This window comes from the organism of the source record quoted next, unplaced genomic scaffold (genome assembly GCF_019419815.1).
Source record: "Pyrus x bretschneideri cultivar Hongxiangsu unplaced genomic scaffold, Pyrus_bretschneideri_v1 Contig6, whole genome shotgun sequence".
In the NCBI taxonomy this organism is placed as follows: domain Eukaryota; kingdom Viridiplantae; phylum Streptophyta; class Magnoliopsida; order Rosales; family Rosaceae; genus Pyrus; species Pyrus x bretschneideri.
In genome coordinates this window covers 2,014,823-2,037,557 of record NW_025999798.1, presented here as the reverse complement: position 1 = coordinate 2,037,557, position 22,735 = coordinate 2,014,823, and the positions used below count along the sequence as shown (strand labels likewise).

The following is a 22,735-nucleotide window of genomic DNA, read 5'->3' as shown; positions in this document are numbered from 1 at the left end:
ATAAGATAGCACTGACGACGACCTTAATTATATACGAGCAAATAAGTCGCTACAGAAAGAACAGAAATGCATGCAGGAGTCAGCGAATACCACTGTATATTATTGGTGTCAATTTATTTATAGGCAATGGTCGGCTCATTCACGAGTACATCATTACTGTAGCGTCTTGCATCAGTGATACAAATACATGTGTAAGGTTTTATTTACATACCGTTGTATCATTGACACAAGACGTCGCATTAACAATGTACTCGTGCCTTTAAATTGCTCTCCCATCTGACCATTTGCTGATAAAACGTGAGTAGCGAGTGCGTACAGCCATCTTAATTAAGGGTCCGGATCGACCTGATTAGGCGTCGTGGGGCTCCTTCATCCTGGCCCGGCTTACGTACGGAACCTGAATCACAACTGCAGTAGCTACTGGGAGGGTAGCAGTATGATGCATATTATTAATTCATGATCGTGGGAGATCATGTATACGTATGTCTACCGAATCAGAACCAGACATGGAAAATCTTTCAAAGAATTTTTAAGTCCAATATTGCAGTGAGGGAAACAAATGTTTCTGATTCTTAGCAGTTCATAAAATTTTGATCAATGAAACGTTTTGTGAAAATTCTACAATGCTATGGTGTATCCTATATATGTACTGGGAGTATATATACTTGAAAGTTTCAGATTTTGATCAATGAAAGAAAGATACAAAGAGCCTTATATGATCATTGATTGAGTTTATAGTGATTGATCCAGGATTAAGAGAAGAGCCTTAATTCATTAACGAAGACATAAATGCATGCACATAGGCTTTCCTATAAACTCAATGTAGCAGTTCAAACATTGGTGCATCTCATATACCGATGTATTTTAGAGAAACTCCAGTTCGTGATCGTGGGACATCATACGTAGATATGTCTAGCCAGTCATAATCAGACATGCAAACTTTTCAGTGGGGGAAGCAAATGTTTCTACGGAAACAGATTATGATCGAGTTTATGCTGATCCAAGATGAAAAACAAATGAGCTAGCCTTAATTCATTAGTAATTAACGACAGAAATGCATGCATGTAGGCTTTCCTGAACTCGATCCGTGGCAAATATATTATGGCAACACATATTCTGAATTAATAGTTATTAGCAACTTAAACATGCATGATGAAGCTATACATTGGTTACAGTCCAATCATACCAAAAAACATGCCATACGTTTTTGTAATTAAAACACAATTGTCGTTCACCCATATTATAAACGAAATTTTTCCTCTAATAAAAAACCCTGATAAAATCTTCTTACTGGCTGACTCACACCAAATATCCAACATTAACTCAAAATTCAAAGCAATCAAACTTGCGCCTTCACTGCAAAATGGACATATATGCACTTAATTAAGAAACTAGCTAGTAATTATTAATTCTAAAAAACAAAAATAAAAGTACCAAAAACCATAGTACTCTTATTGGAATACTTAACCTAGCAAGGATTAATTAATAGAGACTACCTAGCATTGGTATTACGATCATGTCCCTCGTCCGCTCCCTGGTGCGGATGCTGCCCATTCGCAGGAGACTCCATGGCTACCCCGCCAAGAATAGGCCGATATGCGTTGAGCGCGGCCATCATTCCCAAGTGGCTGTCGGCGGCGCCTTGAGTTGTTGTAATTGACCCTGTACCCAATTGTTGGCCAGGCAATATAGCCAATGGAGAAGCGAAATTCATAAAATGCAAGCCGTGGCCACCGCCAGCCACGGGCCCTCGATACATATTGCCGGCGTTACCAACTGTCGGAATTGTCCACATGGGATTAATGGAATTAATGTGTTCGTGGTGAATACTCCCTTGGCTATTACTAGGGTTATTATTTGCCACCATCCAAAATGTAGCCGGAATTGTATTTTGATTCGCAGGAATTGAACCTGTACTCGCGGATAACAAATCTTGCTCCGGCCGAATTCTCTTTCTCGCCATACTACTTGCCTCATCGAGAGTAACAGCCTGATGATGATCACCTAACTCTTGCTTGGCTTCCAACATTGTATTATTACTTATATTATCGTTGCCAGAATTATTGAAATTCCACAACATCGACGACGGAGGAGAACTCTCAGACGACATTAACCCTGCACCGGGAAACAAAATCCTTCCGCGCTGCGAGTGCTCCGCCGTACCCAATTGCGAGGTGGGCGCAGCTGCTCCGAAGTTGTTGGAGTTGAAGTAATAATTACTCGCGTTAGTCCTCAAGTAGTGCGACGGCGCCGACATGCTGGACCCGGAGCTCCTGAGCGAGATGTTGAGGGAAGTGAAATTGGAGGGAATAGTGCCGGTTCCGGTGGCGGCGATGACAGAAGGCTCGGCCTGCTGAAGGAGCCACTCGATGGTCTCACCGTCGGACTTGTGCCCTAGCTCCCGCGTGAGCTGGAAAACCCTAGCTGCGCACGTGGCGGGCATGCGGATGCGGCGGCCCCGCCCGTCGACTTTCGTGTGCCTGTCTTTGGTGGATGTCCTCTTCGGGGGAGGCTTCTTGTTACTGGGTTGTTGTTCTTGAATTGAGGAACCGGTTCTGTTGGGGTCTGAACCGGGATCGGCGACAGTAGAGCATGCAGCGGCTGGTTCTGGATCGTCATCGACTTGGTTGGTTTTGTCGAGGAATTGTAGTGGAAAATTGGGCCTGCAGCGGATCCCATTATCTGCTTCCATGATCATATGGAGGGGACGATCGATCACTCACTATTTTTTTATTTTTTATTTTTATTTTTTTTCCTTGGTTTCTTCTCCTGGTACAAACAACTGTAGAAAGCTGACCCAGCAGCGCAATTTCTATCAATTTGTGGTGGCCTGGCCTGGCCTAGTGGGTCTCTCTCGTGTGGACTGTGGAGCATGAAATTCTTTGCAGAAGGGGGAAGGTGGCAGCTCAGCAGCTGTTGAGTTGAGTTGTTTTTTTCTCTCTTTTGTTTGAGAGAGAAGAGAAGAGAACAGAAAAGAAAGGATAAGGGTCAAGACTCAAGGGAAGAGGCCAGGCAAGCTTTAAGCAACAAAAATAATGAGTGGGAATTATATGGTTGGCCTATGATCCATAATAAAAATCTAAAATATATATACATGCATATTATAAAGAACAATTTTCTCTCTTTGTTTTAAGTTGTAATTATTTCAGATTTACATTTAGATTCGTCACGATATGACGTTAAGGATTGGCCAAAATAATTATTTTAATAATCTAACAATCCTATTGTATTGAAGAATTCATCAAATAAGTTTGAGGGACGCCTTGTGAGATGAGACATAAGAGATGATCCTTGAAAGAATACTTGAACTATTAATGGTTAAATCATTCAATTACAATTTAAAATATTTTTTATTATCATGTTTGTTCTACATATGTATTGATGTTTCTTACCATTATGATAAAATACTTTTTATTTAATAAAAACTAATGAAAAGGGTTTGAAAACTTTGAGTTTTAATGATAAGGACAAAATAAATGATAAAATAAATAGTACCATGATTGACTTTTTAGTGTAAAAATATGGTTTTTCGTTAAAATAAACAATACCGGAAATTTTTCGTTAAAATTTATTTTTATTTATTGATCATGTTCTATGTCTGCATGAACTTGGTTCTATAATTCTTGGAATATTACCGCTCTTTTTTTTTCTTAAAAACAATAGTTTTCTCCATTGAAATTGTTGCTTTCATTCATTAGAAGGATGAGAGTTTGTTTGCAACTTTGGACGTTTCTCATTTTTTTTCCGTTTGATTTCCTACCAAAAATATAAATTAAATTTGCTGAGTTGTGTCCTTTTTATTGTGGTTGGACAGTTCCTTGATTCAGACTCCACGTGTGGTGCTCTTTACCATTCAATTCATGAAGAAGGTGGTGGCCGCAGGTGGGGACCCACTCTGCCAAGTCAAAATCCCCATAGATAGATTAAGGAGTCCTCTTAAAAGTATGATTTTTTATAAATTCTTTATCTCCTTAAATCTTTTACATAATATTTTATAATATTAGTAATAAAATTAAAATTAAACTGTGAAGTATAGTAGAGAATCTGTAAAAAAATCTCACATTTAAGAAATTTCCCTTAACATTTCTTAAAACCCTAATAGACTGATTGGTAATTTAAAGAGGAAAAAGATTATCCAGTGGCTCCAATCGCATTCATGTAATCATTGCGGTTTTGCCTTTGCACCTTTGCCCTTTGCCTTTGGAAATAGGGTTCCCACTTTCCACCATTTTATGCCACCTCCTCGAGGATCTTCTAACAATAAATGGATAATAATATACCATAGTTAAGTTCCAAATATTACATTTATCAAACACACATAAAGGATTAATATACGAGCTGTAAAAAAACTGTGACTTTGTTAAAATTTTACATATAGTTGAAGCATGCATATATGGCATGTAATAATATATGATAAGAAGAATAAAGTTATATTTATAGTAAACAATGGGATAATCAATAATTAATTAACTTATTCAAACATCTAAATGCAGAGACTCGCGATCGCTACATATACCACTTAAAGCTCTAAACTATCAACTAAAACAACCAAGGATAAACATATATGTATGATAAGAATAATAAAGTTATCTTTATGTTAAAGAATAGGATACTCAATAATTAATTAACTTTATTTCAAACGCCATAATGCAGAGGCTTGTGTCCCTACATAAATATACCCTACAGTTTTGGTGTTCTCTATTCAATACATGTGAGCCACGTTGCACAAGATATTTGGTCCTCATGACTCAAGGACTATGTTTTCAACGTTCAAATTCTGAAATTTGCTTAATGATTCTATGTATTGATCGTTTTGAACTAAATCAAACGGAAGATGATCTCTAAAATTTGTTAAGGTGGTTTGGATATGTGAATCGAAAATCTGCAGATATTGCGGTTAAAAGATGCAATTATGAGACAGAAGCTCAGAGAAAGAGGGATAGAGGAAGACCTATGAAGACTTGGAAAGAAACTCTAAAAAAATGCATAGAGTACTTAGAACTAACGACTATGCGCAATGACGTTCTAGTATTTATATAGTCAACCCGACTTAGTAAGATTATACTTTTTTGTTGCTGTAATTGTCACATAATGCATCTATATGATTTTGCATCACTGCCAAGTAACAGGTATTTTTAGCAGAATATAATATATGAGAAGGTTACAAATAAATTATAACATATATATAATATCTCAGTAGAGTGTATCGTGACTACTTTTGATGAATATTGGGGCTAGCACACATAAATGTCATAGTGTTCGCGAAGTAATTTAATCTTTATCTCAATTTTTTTCTTGAGGATTTGAACTTTAGAACATTGTAGATCTCAAGCGATGTGCTTAACACACCTAATAGTCAATTAGTGTTACTTAAAAGGGAGCAAAGAGAAGAAAAAAAGAACATAAATCGGAAGCAGAAACAATTACATTTCAACAACCAACAAACCTATCCAGCAGATAGTAATCATACATATGTACGTAGAAACTAAATAAATCTTTACACGTAAATGGAAATAAAAACAGTTGGCGTTCGATAATGACAATTGAATTGAGAGATCGATCGATCATTATCTTTCACGTCTGATTAACTTGTAGTAAACTAATTAAACTTGAATGCTAATACTATGATGACTAGCACTAACTAGCCAGTGCCTGGTCATTTCATTAGTATTCCAAGACATTTACTTTTCTGCACCCAACTTAATTAATTAATCAATTATTATTTTATTATATTAATTTCTATTCTGTTTTATAAATGGTGAATTGTTCTAATGATTAGGGTTTATCTTTTTTAACTCGTTGCGTCTCATGTTTAGATCCTTTTTCTTCCACTTAGTGTTGATTAGTATAAAATAACATTTATAATTAAAAAATTAAATCATGTATTATAATATAAGTTTATTTCAATTACATCTTTTCTCTTATCTTGAGGTTAAAACCAAACACCATTGTAAAATAATAAATTACAAATACCAAAATGGTTGTGACAAAAATAGCACTATCAAGCTCTTTACACATACACGCGCGCACACACATATATATAAGAAAATGAATTAGACTCAGCTTCTTCTCGTGGAAGTAGAAATTTTTACATGTAATTCTTACACTTTTTTTTCAAATATTTTTTATATGTTGTGCATAAATTCAATATTTTTTTGCATTTCAAATACTTATTTATGTTGAGAATGAGTCTCACATTGATGGGATGAGAGACATTGCATGGGCTTATAAGAGGTTGGGCTACTCTTCATATTGCTAATTGGTTTTAAGATGGAACCCCAACTTTCTTCACGGTACCAGAGCAGGTCGTCCCACGTGTGAAGCCAAACGGCCACACGGGCTCCATATCATCCCGTTGTGTTATTCACATGTTAAACATGAAAATTCGCCACACGTGAATGAGGTGTTGAGAATGAATCCCCCATTGATAGGAGGAGAGACATTGCATGGGCTTATAAGTGGTTGAGATACTCCCCATATTTTTATGTTGGAACCCCAACTTTGTTCAATTTCTACACATATATGTCAGAGTATAATGGACAAAAACATAAGAATTATTACTTTTAGAAAAGGGTAATGCTGGATAGAACAAATTTTAACTAAATTTGATAACTAAATGTTGTGGTTGTTGATGATTTGATTATTATTTAAGTGTTGATTTGCTTATTTCCTATTAGTGACACATTATTTAGTTTGCAAATTTAGTTTAAAATTTTGGTCTACCTAGTATTACCCTAAAAAAAAGGTGGCATTTTCCAAAAAAAAAAATTGCCCACCTGTATCGTAGGTTCTAATCTCTCTCTCCAACATCACAATATTGAATCCACACCGTTGAAGGGCTATCGAAAGAAACCAATGGGATTAATACCTGACGATGATTGCCTAAGAAATCACGTGCCTTGTTACGTACCTGGCTATCATATTCATGAGGGTGATGAAGATAGCTTACCCTCCACACAGGCTAGCTCATCAGATTCAATCATATAAACAAATTTGTCGGAATGTTGGTGGTTGGCCGAGCTATAAATAAATCATTTTCGTCCTCTTTTAGGCCAAGCCAGTCCCTCTTTTTTTTTTCTTCAAAAGATACAATTCAATTCATATCCAAACATATTATAAGCACCATGGATTTAATATCTCTTGCCTTTATACTCAAATTCTTGGCAAAAAATAAAGACTCTGGTTTAAAAAATTCCAGTTTATGGCCTTTTGTGTTGTCCAAATGGGCATGCTAATTAAGTAGCATCAATTGTTTATGCATGAGCCATTTGTTAATGACCAACTGCGGGGCAATTGATTCTCATAAATCATGTCACACACTAACACATTCTTAATCCATTGCCATCTTTCTTTTTAATATCAAACGAGGTCTCAAATTCGAATTTCTATTTAATAAAGAACTTGCTTTTGTACGAGATCTAACACATTCAGCATATCGAAGCAACGTTCCATTCTTTTTGACGAAATCCTTCCGCATTGGCGGCGAGTGGAATGCCACAGTTCATTCATCATTATTTATCTACATAAGCCAACACCCATAGGACTAACGACGTCGCCGGCATAAATGCAAGAGGATGTATAGCTGATATAGGGTCTTGTGGAACATGATTTGATTCTCAAGCGGTTCGATATGAACGAAGAAATTTCGAACAAAAGGATTGGAACTTGCGGATTGGAAAGGAGTGAGAAAAAGCTATCATGTGCATATACACAAAGTAACCCCTATGCAGAATAATGTAGTTACAACCCGTCTGTGTGTAGACTGATGATAATTATATTTAAACAGTTACCTTCTTAGCATGCATAGATGAATTTCTTTTCTATGATTAGAAGAATATTAGCTAGCTAGAAAGATATGGAATGACAGTTGTGCACGCATGCACAATATTAATCCAAAATAAAATGAAGGGAAAGAATGAAGTACTGAATGACAGGTTATTGGGATCATGTAATTAATCATGAGTGCACTATTTTAAGCAGCTTAACCAGCTTGAAGAATCCAATAAGCACTTTTCCGTACTATGCACAGAAAGAAATGTATTGATGAATATTTGTGGGTCATTCCACAGCTATTGCTTGCGGTGACCTTACCTAGTTTTAGTAGCTGGTTGCCTTGTTGGTAGCTAGAAACTGTGCGACGGGTCTCCTCCTTCTGATATCCTTTCCATCTTTGTGGTGCTTTCATAATTTTATGGTCTCTGTCAGCAGAGAGGACAGCTGCATGCTTCAACTCTTCACCGTCCAATTTTCTTTACGTACAAAATACTATCAGCCGTGGTAGAATACGCCGTGCATGCAAATGCCGACCGACCTTGACCATTCATATTTATGAGTCTCTCACACTCACATCGACTTTGAAAATACACTGATATGCAAATTCATATAGAAGTCAACTCAATTTAAAATTCTGAACACAAGTTTCAAAATCGTACAAGATACAAATTTGACAAAAGAGGCAGTGTTATGAACTTGTGATGGAAAGCAATAGATCGGTCTAGAATTTGCGGTTTCATAGAGATTATTGTCTCCTGTGTCAAAGCAGTGATTGGTGTGATACTGTGATGTCCAATTCAAGGGCAACAAATTAAATTATGATTCGGGGGTAAGGTATCGAATTTTTGGTTCTAAACTTGGTTCATCCAAAACAAGACCATGTAAACAATTATAACTCAGTAACACTTAATTAAGAATAATCACCCTCGTAATTTGAAGTTTGATTCCTCTGTTCCTCTTATTATCGCACGTATAAAAAAAATACAGTCAACCATAAATTCATTATTTAAAGAAAACCCCATATCATTAGTGTTTGTATATGACTGTAAATTTTGCCGGTTGAACATGCGATGTATGGGAAGTGTTGATGTGTTTGGTTGCATGGTGCAATAAGTAAAATAATAACAATAATGATAATTAATCTAATTACCGTCTCCATCGTGAGAAAGGAATTGACCATAATAAACTAAAGAAACCATATCACGATTCACGGCTGTGCCTGTGTCGGTAAAAGTATATCTGTGAGCACGACTGAGGTATGGGTCCAATAATTGTTTAAACTCATATATTTTATATATTGTTCTATCCTCGAGGTGTTTCACTTTGTAATTTGAAATATGTCCCAAGCTTTGCACACTATGATTTCAAGGGATGAAGGTAACAATTTTTGGAAGAAAACATGTAAAGTAAACTACATGATACATTAGTCATAAGAAAGTATTGAACTCGTCAGCCAGTAATAAGTGGAGAAAAATATATTACGTAAATGCATGCAAATTCTTCTATCACATAGCCAATGATCTTAGTTTGGAATCACATGTGATATGACTCAAAATTAACTTCCTGTAAAACATGTTATCTAAACAACATTTAAAACATTTAATTCTGAGAATTCTGAAAATTAAAGTTTTTGTACTCCAAGATATAATTTAGATATTTTTGTTGAGAATTAAACCCTTAAGCATTAACACTGTGATAATGCTACTAAATCACATTCAGTCGTAAAAACACACACACATTGATATTACAAACTTACAAAAGAGAAATGGGCATTCTAATATATTCTAAAGATTTTAGTTTATATAAAGATATTATAAATTAATAAGTTATTTAATAAATTAAAAAATTTAAATTACAATAGTCAATGGAATGTCTTTCTCCTCCTCGACATGATACAACTGCACTGCCACATGGTGTCTCGTGTAAATAATACAAAAACATGTATGTAATTGTTAGATGTTTTGAAATTATTGGCACGAATCATCACTATTACGGTGTAATGTGTCATACAAATTACTTTCCTTCTTGGGTCTTTTTGCCGGAGTCAGTGGGTGGGCAGGAAACACCAACATAGGACTCAAACAATCGGAATCTGCTTGTCCTCCTAATTTTATGGTATTACCTTCGACACGAAGCAGCTCGCTCGGTAACTTCTTTTGTATCAACAAATGGGGATGCTCATAGTAAGATAGAGTCTACTACTCCTGTTGAGGATGTAACGTTTCATTACGAATCCAGTACTATTATAGTTTGACCAAAAAAAGGGTTTATGAATTATTTGTGAGGTTTTTTGTTTTTTCTACCTTCTTACTTTTCTCGCAAGATTTGGGGAAGTTATCTAAATACTGTAATATTTTGGAATAAAATGTATTAAGATAAGGTTAAAAAAGTTGCGGTAGTTGGGGTCACATCATGTCTTTTCTTTTGGATACGAGATGATGTTTATGTGTTATCAAGCCAGATGGGCTTTCATTGGCCTGGCTCGCCACTAATTTGACATTGACATCCCTTAACTTAATTCATTTTTTATTTTGATGGTGTTACTCACACGTTTGTTTGGTCTTTCACACACTCCTCTCAATTCGACCGTTAAATTGAATAAATCAAAGAAGATTTATGAAAAAAATTAACAAAAGCGTATGAGAGATAAAAAAGAGTGTGAAAACACTACTTTTCTCATTGCCTCTTAACTTGCAATAGAAACTTCAGTAAAACTATATGATTAGAGTATTTCTCAAAATCGGATAAAACTAGTAGAGTTGGGTATATACAGCCAAAATATAGGGTCTTCGTTTAATTTTTGAATCAGTTGGATACTACGCGTGATCGTCCCTTTTCAGCCGAGTCGACCGACAAATGATAGGGCAACAGTCCACTGCTCATCCGTACAACATCGTATTATTTCTAACTTGGTGACATGCTAGCCTAGGAGGTGGGGAATTTCTTTTGGTTGAGTAGGTGTGAAGTTTTATAAAAAAAGAATCGTAGCGATTCTTTATTTTATCACATCTCAATTGTAAAGTTTTACATTCCTCCATAAGTTTTTCTTTAAAATCACGCTTATTTTAGATGTATTTTGATTGAATAAAGAAAAACTATACCTCACCAAGCTAAAGCCACCGTCCAAAATTTGTAAATTGGACCGGCGTCCCCTTTCTTTCATCTTGTGTGGGAGAGGAGTTTGGTTTCTTGATTTATTCACACAATGTATGGCAAAACTTAAAATAATAAATCCTGATATTTTATGTCATTGTCACACTTATCGTATCTAGATTATAAGATTTTGCAATGATATGATGTGAATTGGGCAAATTTGACAACCAATAATTTCAACAAATTAGTCATCATCTCTAAAGTATGAAAACAAAATACAGTGGGAGGGAGGGCAGCCATATTGTATGCTTTTGGCCCCACTCAGTTCATAATTCAAACTAGCTGCCCGCCACGTGATTGACTTGGTATATATTTTGCCAAAGTGAAAGTTACACTGACACTACACATATGTGATCTCCTTAACATTTTTCCCTGAGTTTTTCTCTTATTTTGTCTCTTGAGGAAAATTTGGGTCACATAGTCTGGTACCGTGCAATCATATGTAGATTATTGCTAACAACGCATCAATAATTATGTAAAGTTTCGATATTATCAATACTATGAAAAGTATGTTAATAATCGATGATGTATCAATGTTAAATTGTCGGAGCAACGAATTATGTATTCATTATTAATTTCGTTGACAAGTTAACTGATTTTCACATAACCAAAGTATTATTTGTTTAAAAAAAAAAGAGATCGGCAGAGTCCATCTTTCGGGAAGGCTGAAAGACTGACTGAGGCATTTCAGCCTCCTCTAGTCACCATTTACTAGCACTAAGAAATCGAATTAAGGACGTGACGTATAGAATATGGGTCTGAAATTCGTCTCTAATCTCTCAACCACCTCGTGGTGGTTACATGATCAAAGTAATAATAAGCCAAAATAATTTCGTGGTCCTTGTGGTGCAGTGATTGATCCAAAATCTTGCCTCAAGAGGTCAAGGTGTAAAACTGTTTAACTTTTTATTACTATGTTATAAAAAGTTAAACAATATTACTTTCATGACTTATTTGTAGTTACGCCCTTAGAACTCCATTTTGATTTCATTTTGTCTTTGTAACTCAAAAGTCACAACTTTACTTCTTTAAACTTAAAATTTATTCATTTGACTCGTAGACTCTCTCTTTTTGCTTAAACTTATAAGTTGTCTCCTAAAACATATGTGGAATCTAATACCCAATAGGACATGCCACTTGTATGATAAACTTGATTATAAACCTCCATTATGCGTTAACATACAAAAATCATAGAATATTTAGTTTAAAAGAAACTGAAGAGATGCCAAAAATAAAAAAGAAATTGATTAGAACGGCAAACCAAATCAAACCCACATAGAAATTAACAAATCTAAAGCAATGTGGAGCAGATTTTGAAATTTATCGAGATGACTTTCGACCTTGAGGGGGCAAAATGGGATCAAAATCAAGTTTCAGGAGGCAAATTGAAGCTGTTTTTGAATTTCAAATGTAAAGAAGTGACTTTTAAGTTACATAAGTTATAGTGAGACTAAAATTAGGTTCCAGAGGACGTAGTTTATCTATGTTCATACATAATTCACGATAAACGTTATTGCTTGGTTGTCAATCAGATGCCAAGCCCAGCCCAACATCAATTTTATAGATGGTCTGTAATTTGAACTTTTTGTGATCGGAAGAAAACTTGAATTCATAGAAGCCCAAAAGGGAAATAGAAAACAAACTACAAAATGTCACAACCCATGCCTCTTCCAAAAACCCATCTTATCCTAATTTAGAGTTTCACCTTCTCTTAAAAGTACTACTGCAGTCTGCAGATATGAACACACAATGCATCTCAGGCAGCAGAACAAAAAAGATTCCAGTCATTGACTCTGAAGCTAGAGACGGCGAGTTTAAAGACCTCTGCTACCGGCATATGCCCAGATTGTACTGCAGGTACCGCAAAACCAGCCCCCACGGTGTTTGCACTTTCGCTCAAAGGACTGCAACCAAAATAACATAACCACATCAATGTCATAGAATGCACAAGTCACAAATTATCGACACATAAGACTTATTAAAATGCATATATTTTCAATTTTTGACCTGAATGAATTCAACCGGAGCAGACTCAAATCCTTTCATAGCAACCGTATTCTTTTCTACCGTCATACACGATCATGATAACATAAAAGGGGGAAGCTATGCACTAATTATTTGCATTTGGCAGATTTTCAGATAGATTGACTCAACCAAACTGCTTACAGACGAGATGACACGAAGATTATATGAAGTATTAAATGAAACCCAGGGAAGGCTCATCGGGAGGGACCTGTATTTCTTAAGGCGTCCAATGGATTAACAATGTAGGATGTAATTTCCCCTTTTTAGTTGCTTAACGGAAATAAGCAGCAGATTAAAGTATATTGCAAACTTCATGTAAGAAGGCATACACGACATCTAAAGGGTATGGTGCAATCAGGAGGTAGTGTCATTCATATCAGATATTTCATACATACATACTCGTCAAAATCTCAATCAAAATAAACGGACATCCACGATTATCATGTTTCCAAGAGACAAGTTTCTATTGTATCTAGATGAAAGACTCAAAATAAGTTTCAGTCAAGAACAAACATCAAATTTTTGTGGAAACTTACTTTATATGAACGGGCTCATATGCAGTAATCAGCACATCCGTATTAACTTCCTTAAGGCGCAGATTCGCCAAATAGACCTGCCCCAATCCAAACAATAAAACCTTGGTTAGCATACTTGCCCAAGTGAACTTGGCGTAGCACTCTGAAACAATTTAGAACACAACAGACAAACATACCCTCACAATATTTTGTGCATCTCTTCCTTGCCGCCCCTTGGAGATTGCCTACATTCGAGGATGAAAAACACAGAGATATAGCTCCCTAAAACGAATGGCATGAATCGAAAGCGATATAACCCGGAACCCAAACTGCACATACCATTTGACCAACAGCAGTTGTAACAACAGCAGGCGTGTCTCCATAACACAATCCGGGGGCCTCAATTATGCCGGACTGCTCGATCACCTGACGAAATAATTGCGAAAATAAAACGATGAAATACAATTGCAAAACCGATAAATTAGGCTGCAAAGGTTCAGGGTTCAGGGTTTACCATGCTTCCCTCATCATCCTGCTCAGTGGCAAGGTCCTGAAGAAACCAGTTGGCGCTTCCATTGTCGCCGACTTCGTGCTTGAATTCCAAGAGCTCAAAGATCAAGCTATCGTCCCGGGCAGGGTCCACAAACGCCTCCTTCAAAAACCCACCATATTAATAAAATCAACAACATGAAATTAAGTAAAAGAAGCGAAATTTGAAAAAAGTAGTAAAACCAGTTAACAATATTAACGAACCTGGTGATCGGGAACTTGCCGAATGTTGCTCACATCCTACAAATTTGACAGAAAAATAAGAAAAAGATGCAGAATTTGGAATAAAATTACGAGAACAAATACCAAAATAATCAACATACACACACACACACACACACACAAAAACTGACCTGGAATCTGAGAGGGAAGGTGCTAGTAATGGCGCCGCCGAACAAGGGGCGCTCGGAGTAGATATCCTGGGACATTTTGTTCGGTGATGGGAAATGGAGGCGAGCGGGGTCGTTTTGTTCCTAACAAGTCAGAGCACAGGAATCGTGGAACCTCGTACCGCTGAGAAGCAGAAGCTTCTGGTTTCTTCTTCTGAAAGTTCGAAGGCTCTGCCTTCTGCAGATTTCCGTGTATGTTTATAGCATGCAGTTGCTTGATATTTATGACTGCTTACTTCCAACGCCACGCCCAGAAGGAGAGTGGCGCAACGGGCTTAAAAGCCCATTTCTCATTATCTTCTTGGGCTTCGACGGGCTGAGGCCCAAGAGGAGAGAGTGGCTTGGTTTTCACCTTTCACGGAAGCGCCGAAAATATTTGACCGAAACGAAACGAAACGAAACAAACGTGCGGTTAAAACCTACCAACGATCGCAACGGCGAAACGTTTCGTAACTTAACGAGAAAAGTACGAAAGAAAATACCAAAACTCCATCTTTCTCCAACAGCAAAACCAAAAACGAAATCAAATGGCATCGTCCCAAACCCAAACCAGCCCGCACAAGCCACCCCTGCTTTTGCTTCTCCTCCTCCCACACCCTTCAACTTTTTATATTTTTATTAATTAACTTAATTAATCAATAATCCCTCAATGATTAATACAAAGCTTTAAATGCCCTCCCCTCCATCATCCAATCAATTTCGTTTCAATCCTTTTCAACGTCACTGTCACGCGGCAAATCAAATCAAAAGCTCCAATCACCGCCGGTCTCCTCCCTCCCTCCGCTCGCCTCCATCAAACCAAAAGCAGAGGAATTTTCAACGCCACCGTCACGCGGCGATACCGAAATCGGAAATAGAATCCGATGAGTAACCAGAAGAAGCGGAATTTTCAGATAGAGGCCTTCAAGCACAGAGTGGTGGTGGATCCGAAATACGCTGACAAGACGTGGAAGGTTCTGGAGCACGCAATCCGCGAGATTTACAATCACAATGCTAGTGGCCTCAGCTTCGAAGAGCTTTACAGGTTCGCTCGCTCCCTCACCCTCCTCTTAATTTCATGTATCTGTATTTGTTGTTTTAAATTGCGTTGATTTTGTTGGAGATTTTAGATTTTGTTGATTTGTTAATATAAATTTGCTAAATTTGCTTTCATCGTTTTCGTTTCGATGCATTCGATCCGGGAATAGATTGAGTATTTGTGAAGGAAGAGCTAAATTAGGTTCTGAGTGTTTTGATGCCGAATATGTTTGAATGAAATGAAAATAACCTTGCTGTAGAAAGCACTTGTTTGAATAAGCAGTTATGCTACAAGTGTTTTTATTACAATAACGTCAAGAACATATTAAATCCTGGGGCAATTGGCTGTAATGATTAGTTTTTGACATTTGGTTGCAGAAATGATCTGATTTTAGTCACAACGACATATTGATCATATGTCGATGACACAGCGATGATATAATGACGACATGTAAAAAATGATCATTTCTGCAACCAAATATTATAAACTGATAATTTCAGCAAATGGCCCTAAATTTTAAGGCCTTTCTGGAGAAGCACTTTCACTTGGAAGTTCTAGTGCTTGAGGCAGCCTTTCCTCCTTAAAGCACTTTTACTGACCAGAAGCACTTCTAATTTGTCCTGCCAAATGTATCAGAAAGCGCTTTTGGTTCATGCGGAAGCAGTCCAAACATGCCTAAATGTGAATTGATAAGAAAGAAGTGCTTTTAGGATTTTATGTGATTTCGCTTCTTATTGTGAAAATGAGAACTGATTCTCATGTTGCTAAACTATGCTCTGGTTATTTTATGGATTTAGAAATGCCTACAATATGGTGCTTCACAAATTCGGTGAGAAGCTTTACTCGGGGCTGGTTACGACCATGACTTCTCATCTCAAAGAGATATCTAAATCGATTGAATCCGCTCAGGGTGGAATGTTTCTTGAAGAAATGAATAAGAAATGGACTGAACACAACAAGGCGTTGCAGATGATTCGGGACATTCTGATGTACATGGACAGGACTTACATTCCGAGCACCCAGAAAACCCCAGTTCACGAGCTTGGGCTGAACCTTTGGAGAGACAACATTGTCCACTCTAGCAAGATTCAGACGAGGCTTCTAAATACACTTCTTGAACTAGTGCTGAGAGAAAGAACAGGTGATGTTATCAACCGTGGTTTGATGAGGAATATAATCAAGATGCTTATGGATTTAGGTCCTTCAGTTTACCAGGACGACTTTGAGAATCATTTTCTCGAGGTTTCAGCTGAATTTTACAAGGGTGAGTCTCAAAAATTTATCGAGTGCTGTGATTGTGGAGATTATCTGCAGCAGGCCGAGAGGCGCCTGAATGAGGAACTGGAGAGGGTGACACATTACTTGGATGCCAAGAGTGAAGCCAAGATAACGAACGTGGTGGAGAAGGAGATGATTGCAAACCATATGCTGAGATTAGTACACATGGAGAATTCAGGTTTGGTGAACATGCTTCTTGATGATGAGTACGAAGACCTTGGAAGAATGTACAACTTGTTCCGTCGGGTTGCCAACGGTCTCTCAACAATACGAGAAGTGATGACTTCCCACATCAGGGAAACCGGTAAACAGCTGGTTAGTGATCCGGAAACGTTGAAAGATCCGGTGGAATTTGTCCAAAGGCTCTTGGATGAGAAGGATAAGTACGATAGCATCATTAGATTGTCTTTTAACAATGACAAGACATTCCTAAATGCTTTGAATTCCTCTTTCGAGTACTTCATTAATCTCAACAACCGTTCGCCTGAGTTCATCTCACTGTTCGTTGATGAAAAACTCCGCAAAGGTTTGGAGGGGGTCAGCGAGGAGGATGTAGAAATTATTCTCGACAAGGTGATGATGTTGTTCCGTTACTTGCAGGAGAAAGACGTATTCGAAAAGTACTATAAACAGCATTTGGCAAAGCGGCTTTTGTCCGGTAAAACTGTCTCCGACGAGGCAGAGAGAAGTTTGATAGTTAAGCTCAAGACCGAATGCGGATACCAATTTACTTCAAAATTAGAGGGCATGTTTACAGACATGAAAACTGCCCAGGATACAATGCAAGGGTTTTATGCAAGTCATCCCGAGCTAGGGGATGGCCCTACATTGACTGTCCAGGTTCTGACGACAGGGTCCTGGCCAACTCAACCTAGTGCGACATGCAACCTTCCGTTAGAAATGTCAGAACTCTGCGAGAAGTTCCGTTCGTATTACCTCGGGACGCATACAGGCCGGAGATTGTCCTGGCAGACTAACATGGGCACGGCGGATATAAAGGCTACCTTCGGGAAAGGCCAGAGGCATGAGTTGAATGTCTCCACTTACCAAATGTGTGTCCTAATGCTGTTCAATAATGCTGATCGGCTTAACTATAAGGAGATTGAGCAGGCGACGGAGATTCCTGCGTTAGATTTGAAGAGATGTCTGCAATCCATGGCTTGTGTGAAGGGAAAGAATGTTCTTCGGAAAGAGCCTATGAGTAAAGACATTGGTGAGGACGATGCTTTTTTCGTTAATGACAAGTTCACGAGTAAGTTATATAAGGTGAAGATAGGAACTGTGGTTGCACAGAAGGAATCAGAACCTGAAAAACAAGAGACTCGGCAGAGAGTGGAGGAGGACAGGAAGCCCCAGATCGAAGCTGCGATTGTGAGGATCATGAAATCAAGGAGGACTCTGGATCATAACAACGTAATATCCGAGGTCACAAAGCAGTTGCAATCTCGATTCCTGGCCAACCCAACGGAGGTTAAGAAGCGGATTGAGTCTCTTATTGAGCGGGAATTCTTGGAACGGGACAATGTAGACAGAAAATTGTATCGGTATCTTGCTTAACGAAATCGTTCCATTGTTGTCCTAGCATTTACAACTGAAAATTGTACCTCGGCTAGGGCAAATGTAACGTTGTTCTGATCTCTGTAAGCTCCATTGATGTTCAATGAATATCCATTTATTTCCACTTGAAACATTCACTGTTTGAGCTGATCGGATGATATTTTCCTTTCCAGTAACATCACTAGTTAAATTAATTATTATGTCAATCGATCAGTTGGAGCCGAAGACACTGCTTGGGATTCACAGTGCGGTACCTGAAAACAAAGAACAAATGAGGATCGAGCAAGCTTGAATTTACTATCAACAAAAATGCAGTGTGGTACCTAGTCCTTCGCAAGCTGAGACTCTGAAATGAGAATGCGATTTTGAATGTCGGAGAATGCCTTGACATCTAGGCCCCATAACCTGCTTATTCAAATCAAGGGTAAGTAGTATCGAATACAGATATGTTTTGTATAGTGCGACATTGATGAAACGTCCTAACAGTTATCACCAAGAGGTCACCGGACAAATTCTATTTGTACTGCGAAGAACTCTTACCAGCAATCGATTCCAATGGCATTGGCCCCATCCTTATCTGCAATTTTGTCGTCGCCAACATGTACCGCTTTGCCAGCATCCACAAGTACTTGATCTGCAACAACAGACGGAATTAGAGAGTAGCTTCACAGTGTACTTTTAAATTGTAAGAACAAATCTTGATCTCTACGACGACATTGCTATGCATACCTAAAGCGGCTTCGAATATGCCTGCATCTGGTTTCTCATACCCAACTTCTGAAGATATGATAACGGAATCAAACCTGCAAACAAAAGCATGAGAAATGCTTTATCTCTTCGCATAAAAGAAACGAAGAAACCCTACACCCGTGCACCCCAAAAACAACAGACTAGCGCAGATGCTCACAGATGCAAAACATTAAGGTCCTCAAGTAGCTTCCGTAAGCGGGAGTCGAAATTGGATACAACAGCCCTTGACTCCAGCCTCTTTGAGAAGCAGCATTGTTTCATAAGCTCCATCTGGAAGACGCCATGCGTCGCCCTTAGCATAGTACTGATAAAAACAACCAAAATCATCAACAATATCATAACCATGGTCGCTCCATCTGGAAGACGCCATGCGTCGCCCTTAGCATAGTACTGATAAAAACAACCAAAATCATCAACAATATCATAACCATGGTCGGTTTAGACTACTTCTGGAAGAGCTAAAAGTACTTTCCGATAACCAAAAGCACTTCTAACAATCAACTAACAAAAATTTCAACGCTTTCCTTCAAGGAAAATCGCGTATTACCATAAGCGCTTCCTACAAAGCAATTCGCTTCAAAAGCATCAATCTTTAGGAATATATAATCATTGTAATTACCTCATAAACTTGTTCGAAATAATCGAGATTAGAACAACCACTGGCTTCGGACACAACAAGTTTCCAAAATGGCCTCCCATCTCCCTATAATTATCGATTAATTATAGCCTTATTAGTACCCAAAACAACTAATTAGTCACACTAGTTTTGAATTATTCGCAGAAATTAAAATTAAACCAATTTAAGAACCTGGTAACGCAGCTTCTGAGGCCAAGGAGCAGAAAATGCTCTTCTGAATCCCTGCTTGATTTCAGCTGGAGTTGCAGTCACACCTGCAGAAAAAAAAAAAATGGGTTCTTTGAATTTGGCTCCAATTTTTAAATTTTGATGGGAAATTGAAGAGTGGGATTTCGATACGACACCGTATTTGGTTCCGATGGAAGCGTAGACATCTTCGACCGGCTTCGCCAATTGCAACAGAGTGCCTCCGGCGTCTAACAGCAATGCGTCGTAGACCTTGCGACTAAGAGCCGATCCTCCTCCTCCGCCGGAGTAGACGGACATGGAAGAGCAGCGAATGGAGTTTCTGGGAGGTTTAAAGAGAGGGGTTTGAGGGTTTTGAATAGGGCGCCGCCGTGACAGCATCTCATCAAGCAACCTTCCATGGCAGCGTCGATAGGTAAAAAATTATAGTTATTTCGTTTTATTTTTGCCTAACTAACTTTTGTAGAAAACCAACGGTCTTACCAAGAGCCTTTTAGTAATAAACAAAGTCCTACACAAGCATTATGTTCAACTATGTTCGTAGTTTCCTATTTATCACTGTCTAATTATATTTTTTGTTTTTGTTTGATTTATTAAATTCGATAATAAAAATATAAATAAAGTCAATCATCATTTCGAGCTTCGGTGTATACATCATTAATAGGTAAGGGTGCACTAAGCACATCCGCTCATCAATACTCGTCGTTTTTAACATTTGAGGCGAGCTAAAATTTCTAGATCAAATATAGAGGTTGTACAAATGAATATTACAATTTGTTAGTTTCTATAAATAACCCTTCTTTTAGAAAAAATTAGAAAGTTAGGTTTGGAACTGCATTTGCAATAGAAGATACAACTCCCGAGTACTAATGTGTCCTCAACATGCGAGCTTTATACTCACTATGTTCGGAATTGAATCGCAATTATGGGGACGCCGTTAGTAATGGCCACTTGGTCTGCCCTCCTTTGAAACACCCAGCCAGCAATAGCAGTTCAGTCGTTGACACTTCTTATTGCGTTAATCTGTAGATGTTTTGTAATGATGAATTATTTCGCTGTGTCTGTGCTACATGGTCAGGTGCAACAACAAAACTAGTATCGGTCAAACACGTGTTTACCTAATATGATATTTGAGGATATTGGGGTTGGAGCGTGTCAGAGGTAACATAAAGATCTAAACTTGACTTTTCTTTCTTCTAATTTTTTTAATCTGTGTTTTTATTTATCAAAGTCGATAGGTGGAATTTCATACTCTTTCTATTTTGGGATCCTCACACCAATATTCAAGGACGGATCCACATAGGGACTTGGGAGGTCCCATGACCCATTGGTTGATCCTAAATCGCTGCTAGAATTTTTCCGAGGACCCCTCGTACTCGAACATGAGGTATGTGTAGGTTGCAGTGGCTGTCTTCTTCTCGGAGAAGATGACCACGCATGGAGAAGAAAGAAAATAAGGACCCTTCTAGCCTCTCTCCTCCTTGCTTTTGCCATGGTCTCATCCATCGGTGCCACCCACTTCTCCTCCAACCTTTCTCTGTCGTCTGGCAGGGCAGTACATAAGCCCAAATTTCCTCAAATTATTTCAACCACCCTAGTAATTTTTCTTATGGGTGAAATTTCCTACATAAGGTTGGTAAGATGGATATGATCTGTCATGGGTTGGTGAAATTTGGGGGTGGAGCTGCCATGGCTTCGAGAGAATGGGGAGGGAGGCAGTTGGTGGAGGTATAGCAGATGTGTTCTTAGTGAGAGAGAAGGCGGATGTTTGGAAACTAGTAAATGAGAAAAATGGTGTGTTTGGTTAGAAAGATAGTGGGAGTTTGGAGAGAGTTTTATTTGACCGGTGTTTTAAATTTAGTGGTCCATATTAGATAATCAATAACTTAGGTACTCCGTAGTAACTTATAAAACCTCGTAATGGACGCTTGAATTATGATTTTATAACAATATGATTTTTGACCTTTATTATTTGGACCCCCCGAGTTTAAAATCTTGGATCCGCCACTGCCAATATTGACCTTGTTACCGATTCTGGATCGGATTCGATTTGCTGGGTGGAGCCTTCCTTAAGCTAGTTTCCACATAGTTCTTAGGATCTTCCATTACTATGTTGCTGCTTGGATTCTTTGGATTTGCAGAGAAGGAAGCAACTGTAAAAGCAAGCAGTAATTTTTTGGGTTGGTTTCTGTCTCGGATGAACTTGCAGTTGCATCAGCTCTTGGTGGATTTGCAGCGGGAAAAGAGGTAGATTTGAGTTCAGGCGGTGCTATCGAGTGGTGGTTCGGGCAGAGACGGCCTTGATTGTATCAAACCGATTGAATTGTACAACAAAAAAAAAAAAAGGACTCATGGACCCTAGCCTGAACCGTCCCATTTCAAGTGGGCCGGGTTAAGTTCGATTTTTGTTTTAAAATATGTTGTACCTGTCATATCCAGCCTATGGGGGGATCACTTCCCGGCCCCGCTCCACCACCGTAACACGATATTGTCCATTTTGGGGCCCGACCACGCCCTCACGGTTTTGTTTTTGGGAACTCACACGAGAACTTCCCGATAGGTCACCCATCCTGGGAATGCTCTCGCGTGCTACTCGCTTAACTTTGGAGTTCCGATGGAACCCGAAGCCAGTGAGCTCCCAAAAGGCCTCGTGCTAGGTAGGGATAGGAATATACATATAAGGATCACTCCCCTGGGCAATGTGGGATGTTACAATCCACCCCCCTTAGGGGTTCGACGTCCTCGTTGGCACACCACGGTCAGGGTTAGACTCTGATACCATTTGTCACATCCCAACCTGGGGCGGAACATTTCCCGGGCCCGCTCCACCACCGTAGCACGATATTGTCCGCTTTGAGCTTACCATTCCCTCACGGTTTTGTTTTTGGGAACTCACGAGGAACTT

At 38.4% G+C, this 22,735-nt stretch overlaps 4 protein-coding genes across 4 annotated transcripts; 1 reads left to right on the top strand and 3 right to left on the bottom strand.

Moving 5' to 3' along the window:
* Window positions 1-1,329: 1,329 nt before the first annotated feature.
* On the bottom strand, window positions 1,330-3,067 carry LOC103950836 (transcription factor TCP15). Its single transcript, XM_009362077.3, has one exon. The coding sequence runs from the start codon at window positions 2,696-2,698 to the stop codon at window positions 1,493-1,495; it is 1,206 nt and encodes a 401-aa protein (XP_009360352.2). The 5' UTR covers window positions 2,699-3,067; the 3' UTR covers window positions 1,330-1,492.
* A 9,447-nt stretch (window positions 3,068-12,514) lies between these two features.
* On the bottom strand, window positions 12,515-14,529 carry LOC103950835 (ran guanine nucleotide release factor). Its single transcript, XM_048571764.1, has 7 exons — window positions 14,369-14,529; window positions 14,220-14,255; window positions 13,981-14,118; window positions 13,806-13,892; window positions 13,664-13,711; window positions 13,488-13,564; window positions 12,515-12,830 (listed from the first exon to the last, which is right to left on the bottom strand). Exons 1-7 carry the CDS (start codon window positions 14,441-14,443, stop codon window positions 12,683-12,685), a joined length of 609 nt encoding a protein of 202 aa, XP_048427721.1. The 5' UTR covers window positions 14,444-14,529; the 3' UTR covers window positions 12,515-12,682.
* A 338-nt stretch (window positions 14,530-14,867) lies between these two features.
* On the top strand, window positions 14,868-18,388 carry LOC103950834 (cullin-3A). Its single transcript, XM_009362075.3, has 2 exons — window positions 14,868-15,428; window positions 16,220-18,388. The coding sequence occupies exons 1-2, from the start codon at window positions 15,268-15,270 to the stop codon at window positions 18,255-18,257; spliced, it is 2,199 nt and encodes a 732-aa protein (XP_009360350.2). The 5' UTR covers window positions 14,868-15,267; the 3' UTR covers window positions 18,258-18,388.
* LOC103950832 (haloacid dehalogenase-like hydrolase domain-containing protein 3) lies at window positions 18,351-20,336 on the bottom strand. Its single transcript, XM_018648312.2, is given in 10 exon segments — window positions 18,351-18,511; window positions 18,581-18,662; window positions 18,798-18,891; window positions 18,987-19,060; window positions 19,165-19,230; window positions 19,232-19,311; window positions 19,627-19,710; window positions 19,816-19,898; window positions 19,989-20,159; window positions 20,162-20,336. Coding segments are annotated over 9 exon segments (804 nt in total). The 5' UTR covers window positions 20,232-20,336; the 3' UTR covers window positions 18,351-18,511.
* Window positions 20,337-22,735: the final 2,399 nt, after the last annotated feature.

Excerpts from the sequence above, each read along its gene's own strand:
- LOC103950836 (XM_009362077.3), bottom strand. The coding sequence starts at position 2,698 with ATGATCATGGAAGCAGATAATGGGATCCGCTGCAGGCCCAATTTTCCA.
- LOC103950835 (XM_048571764.1), bottom strand. The coding sequence starts at position 14,443 with ATGTCCCAGGATATCTACTCCGAGCGCCCCTTGTTCGGCGGCGCCATT. Across the intron at positions 14,256-14,368 it reads CCTTCCCTCTCAGATTCCAG|GATGTGAGCAACATTCGGCA; the intron begins GTCAGTTTTTGT and ends TCAAATTTGTAG. Across the intron at positions 13,712-13,805 it reads CAACTGCTGTTGGTCAAATG|GCAATCTCCAAGGGGCGGCA; the intron begins GTATGTGCAGTT and ends CCTCGAATGTAG.
- LOC103950834 (XM_009362075.3), top strand. The coding sequence starts at position 15,268 with ATGAGTAACCAGAAGAAGCGGAATTTTCAGATAGAGGCCTTCAAGCAC. Across the intron at positions 15,429-16,219 it reads AGCTTCGAAGAGCTTTACAG|AAATGCCTACAATATGGTGC; the intron begins GTTCGCTCGCTC and ends TTATGGATTTAG.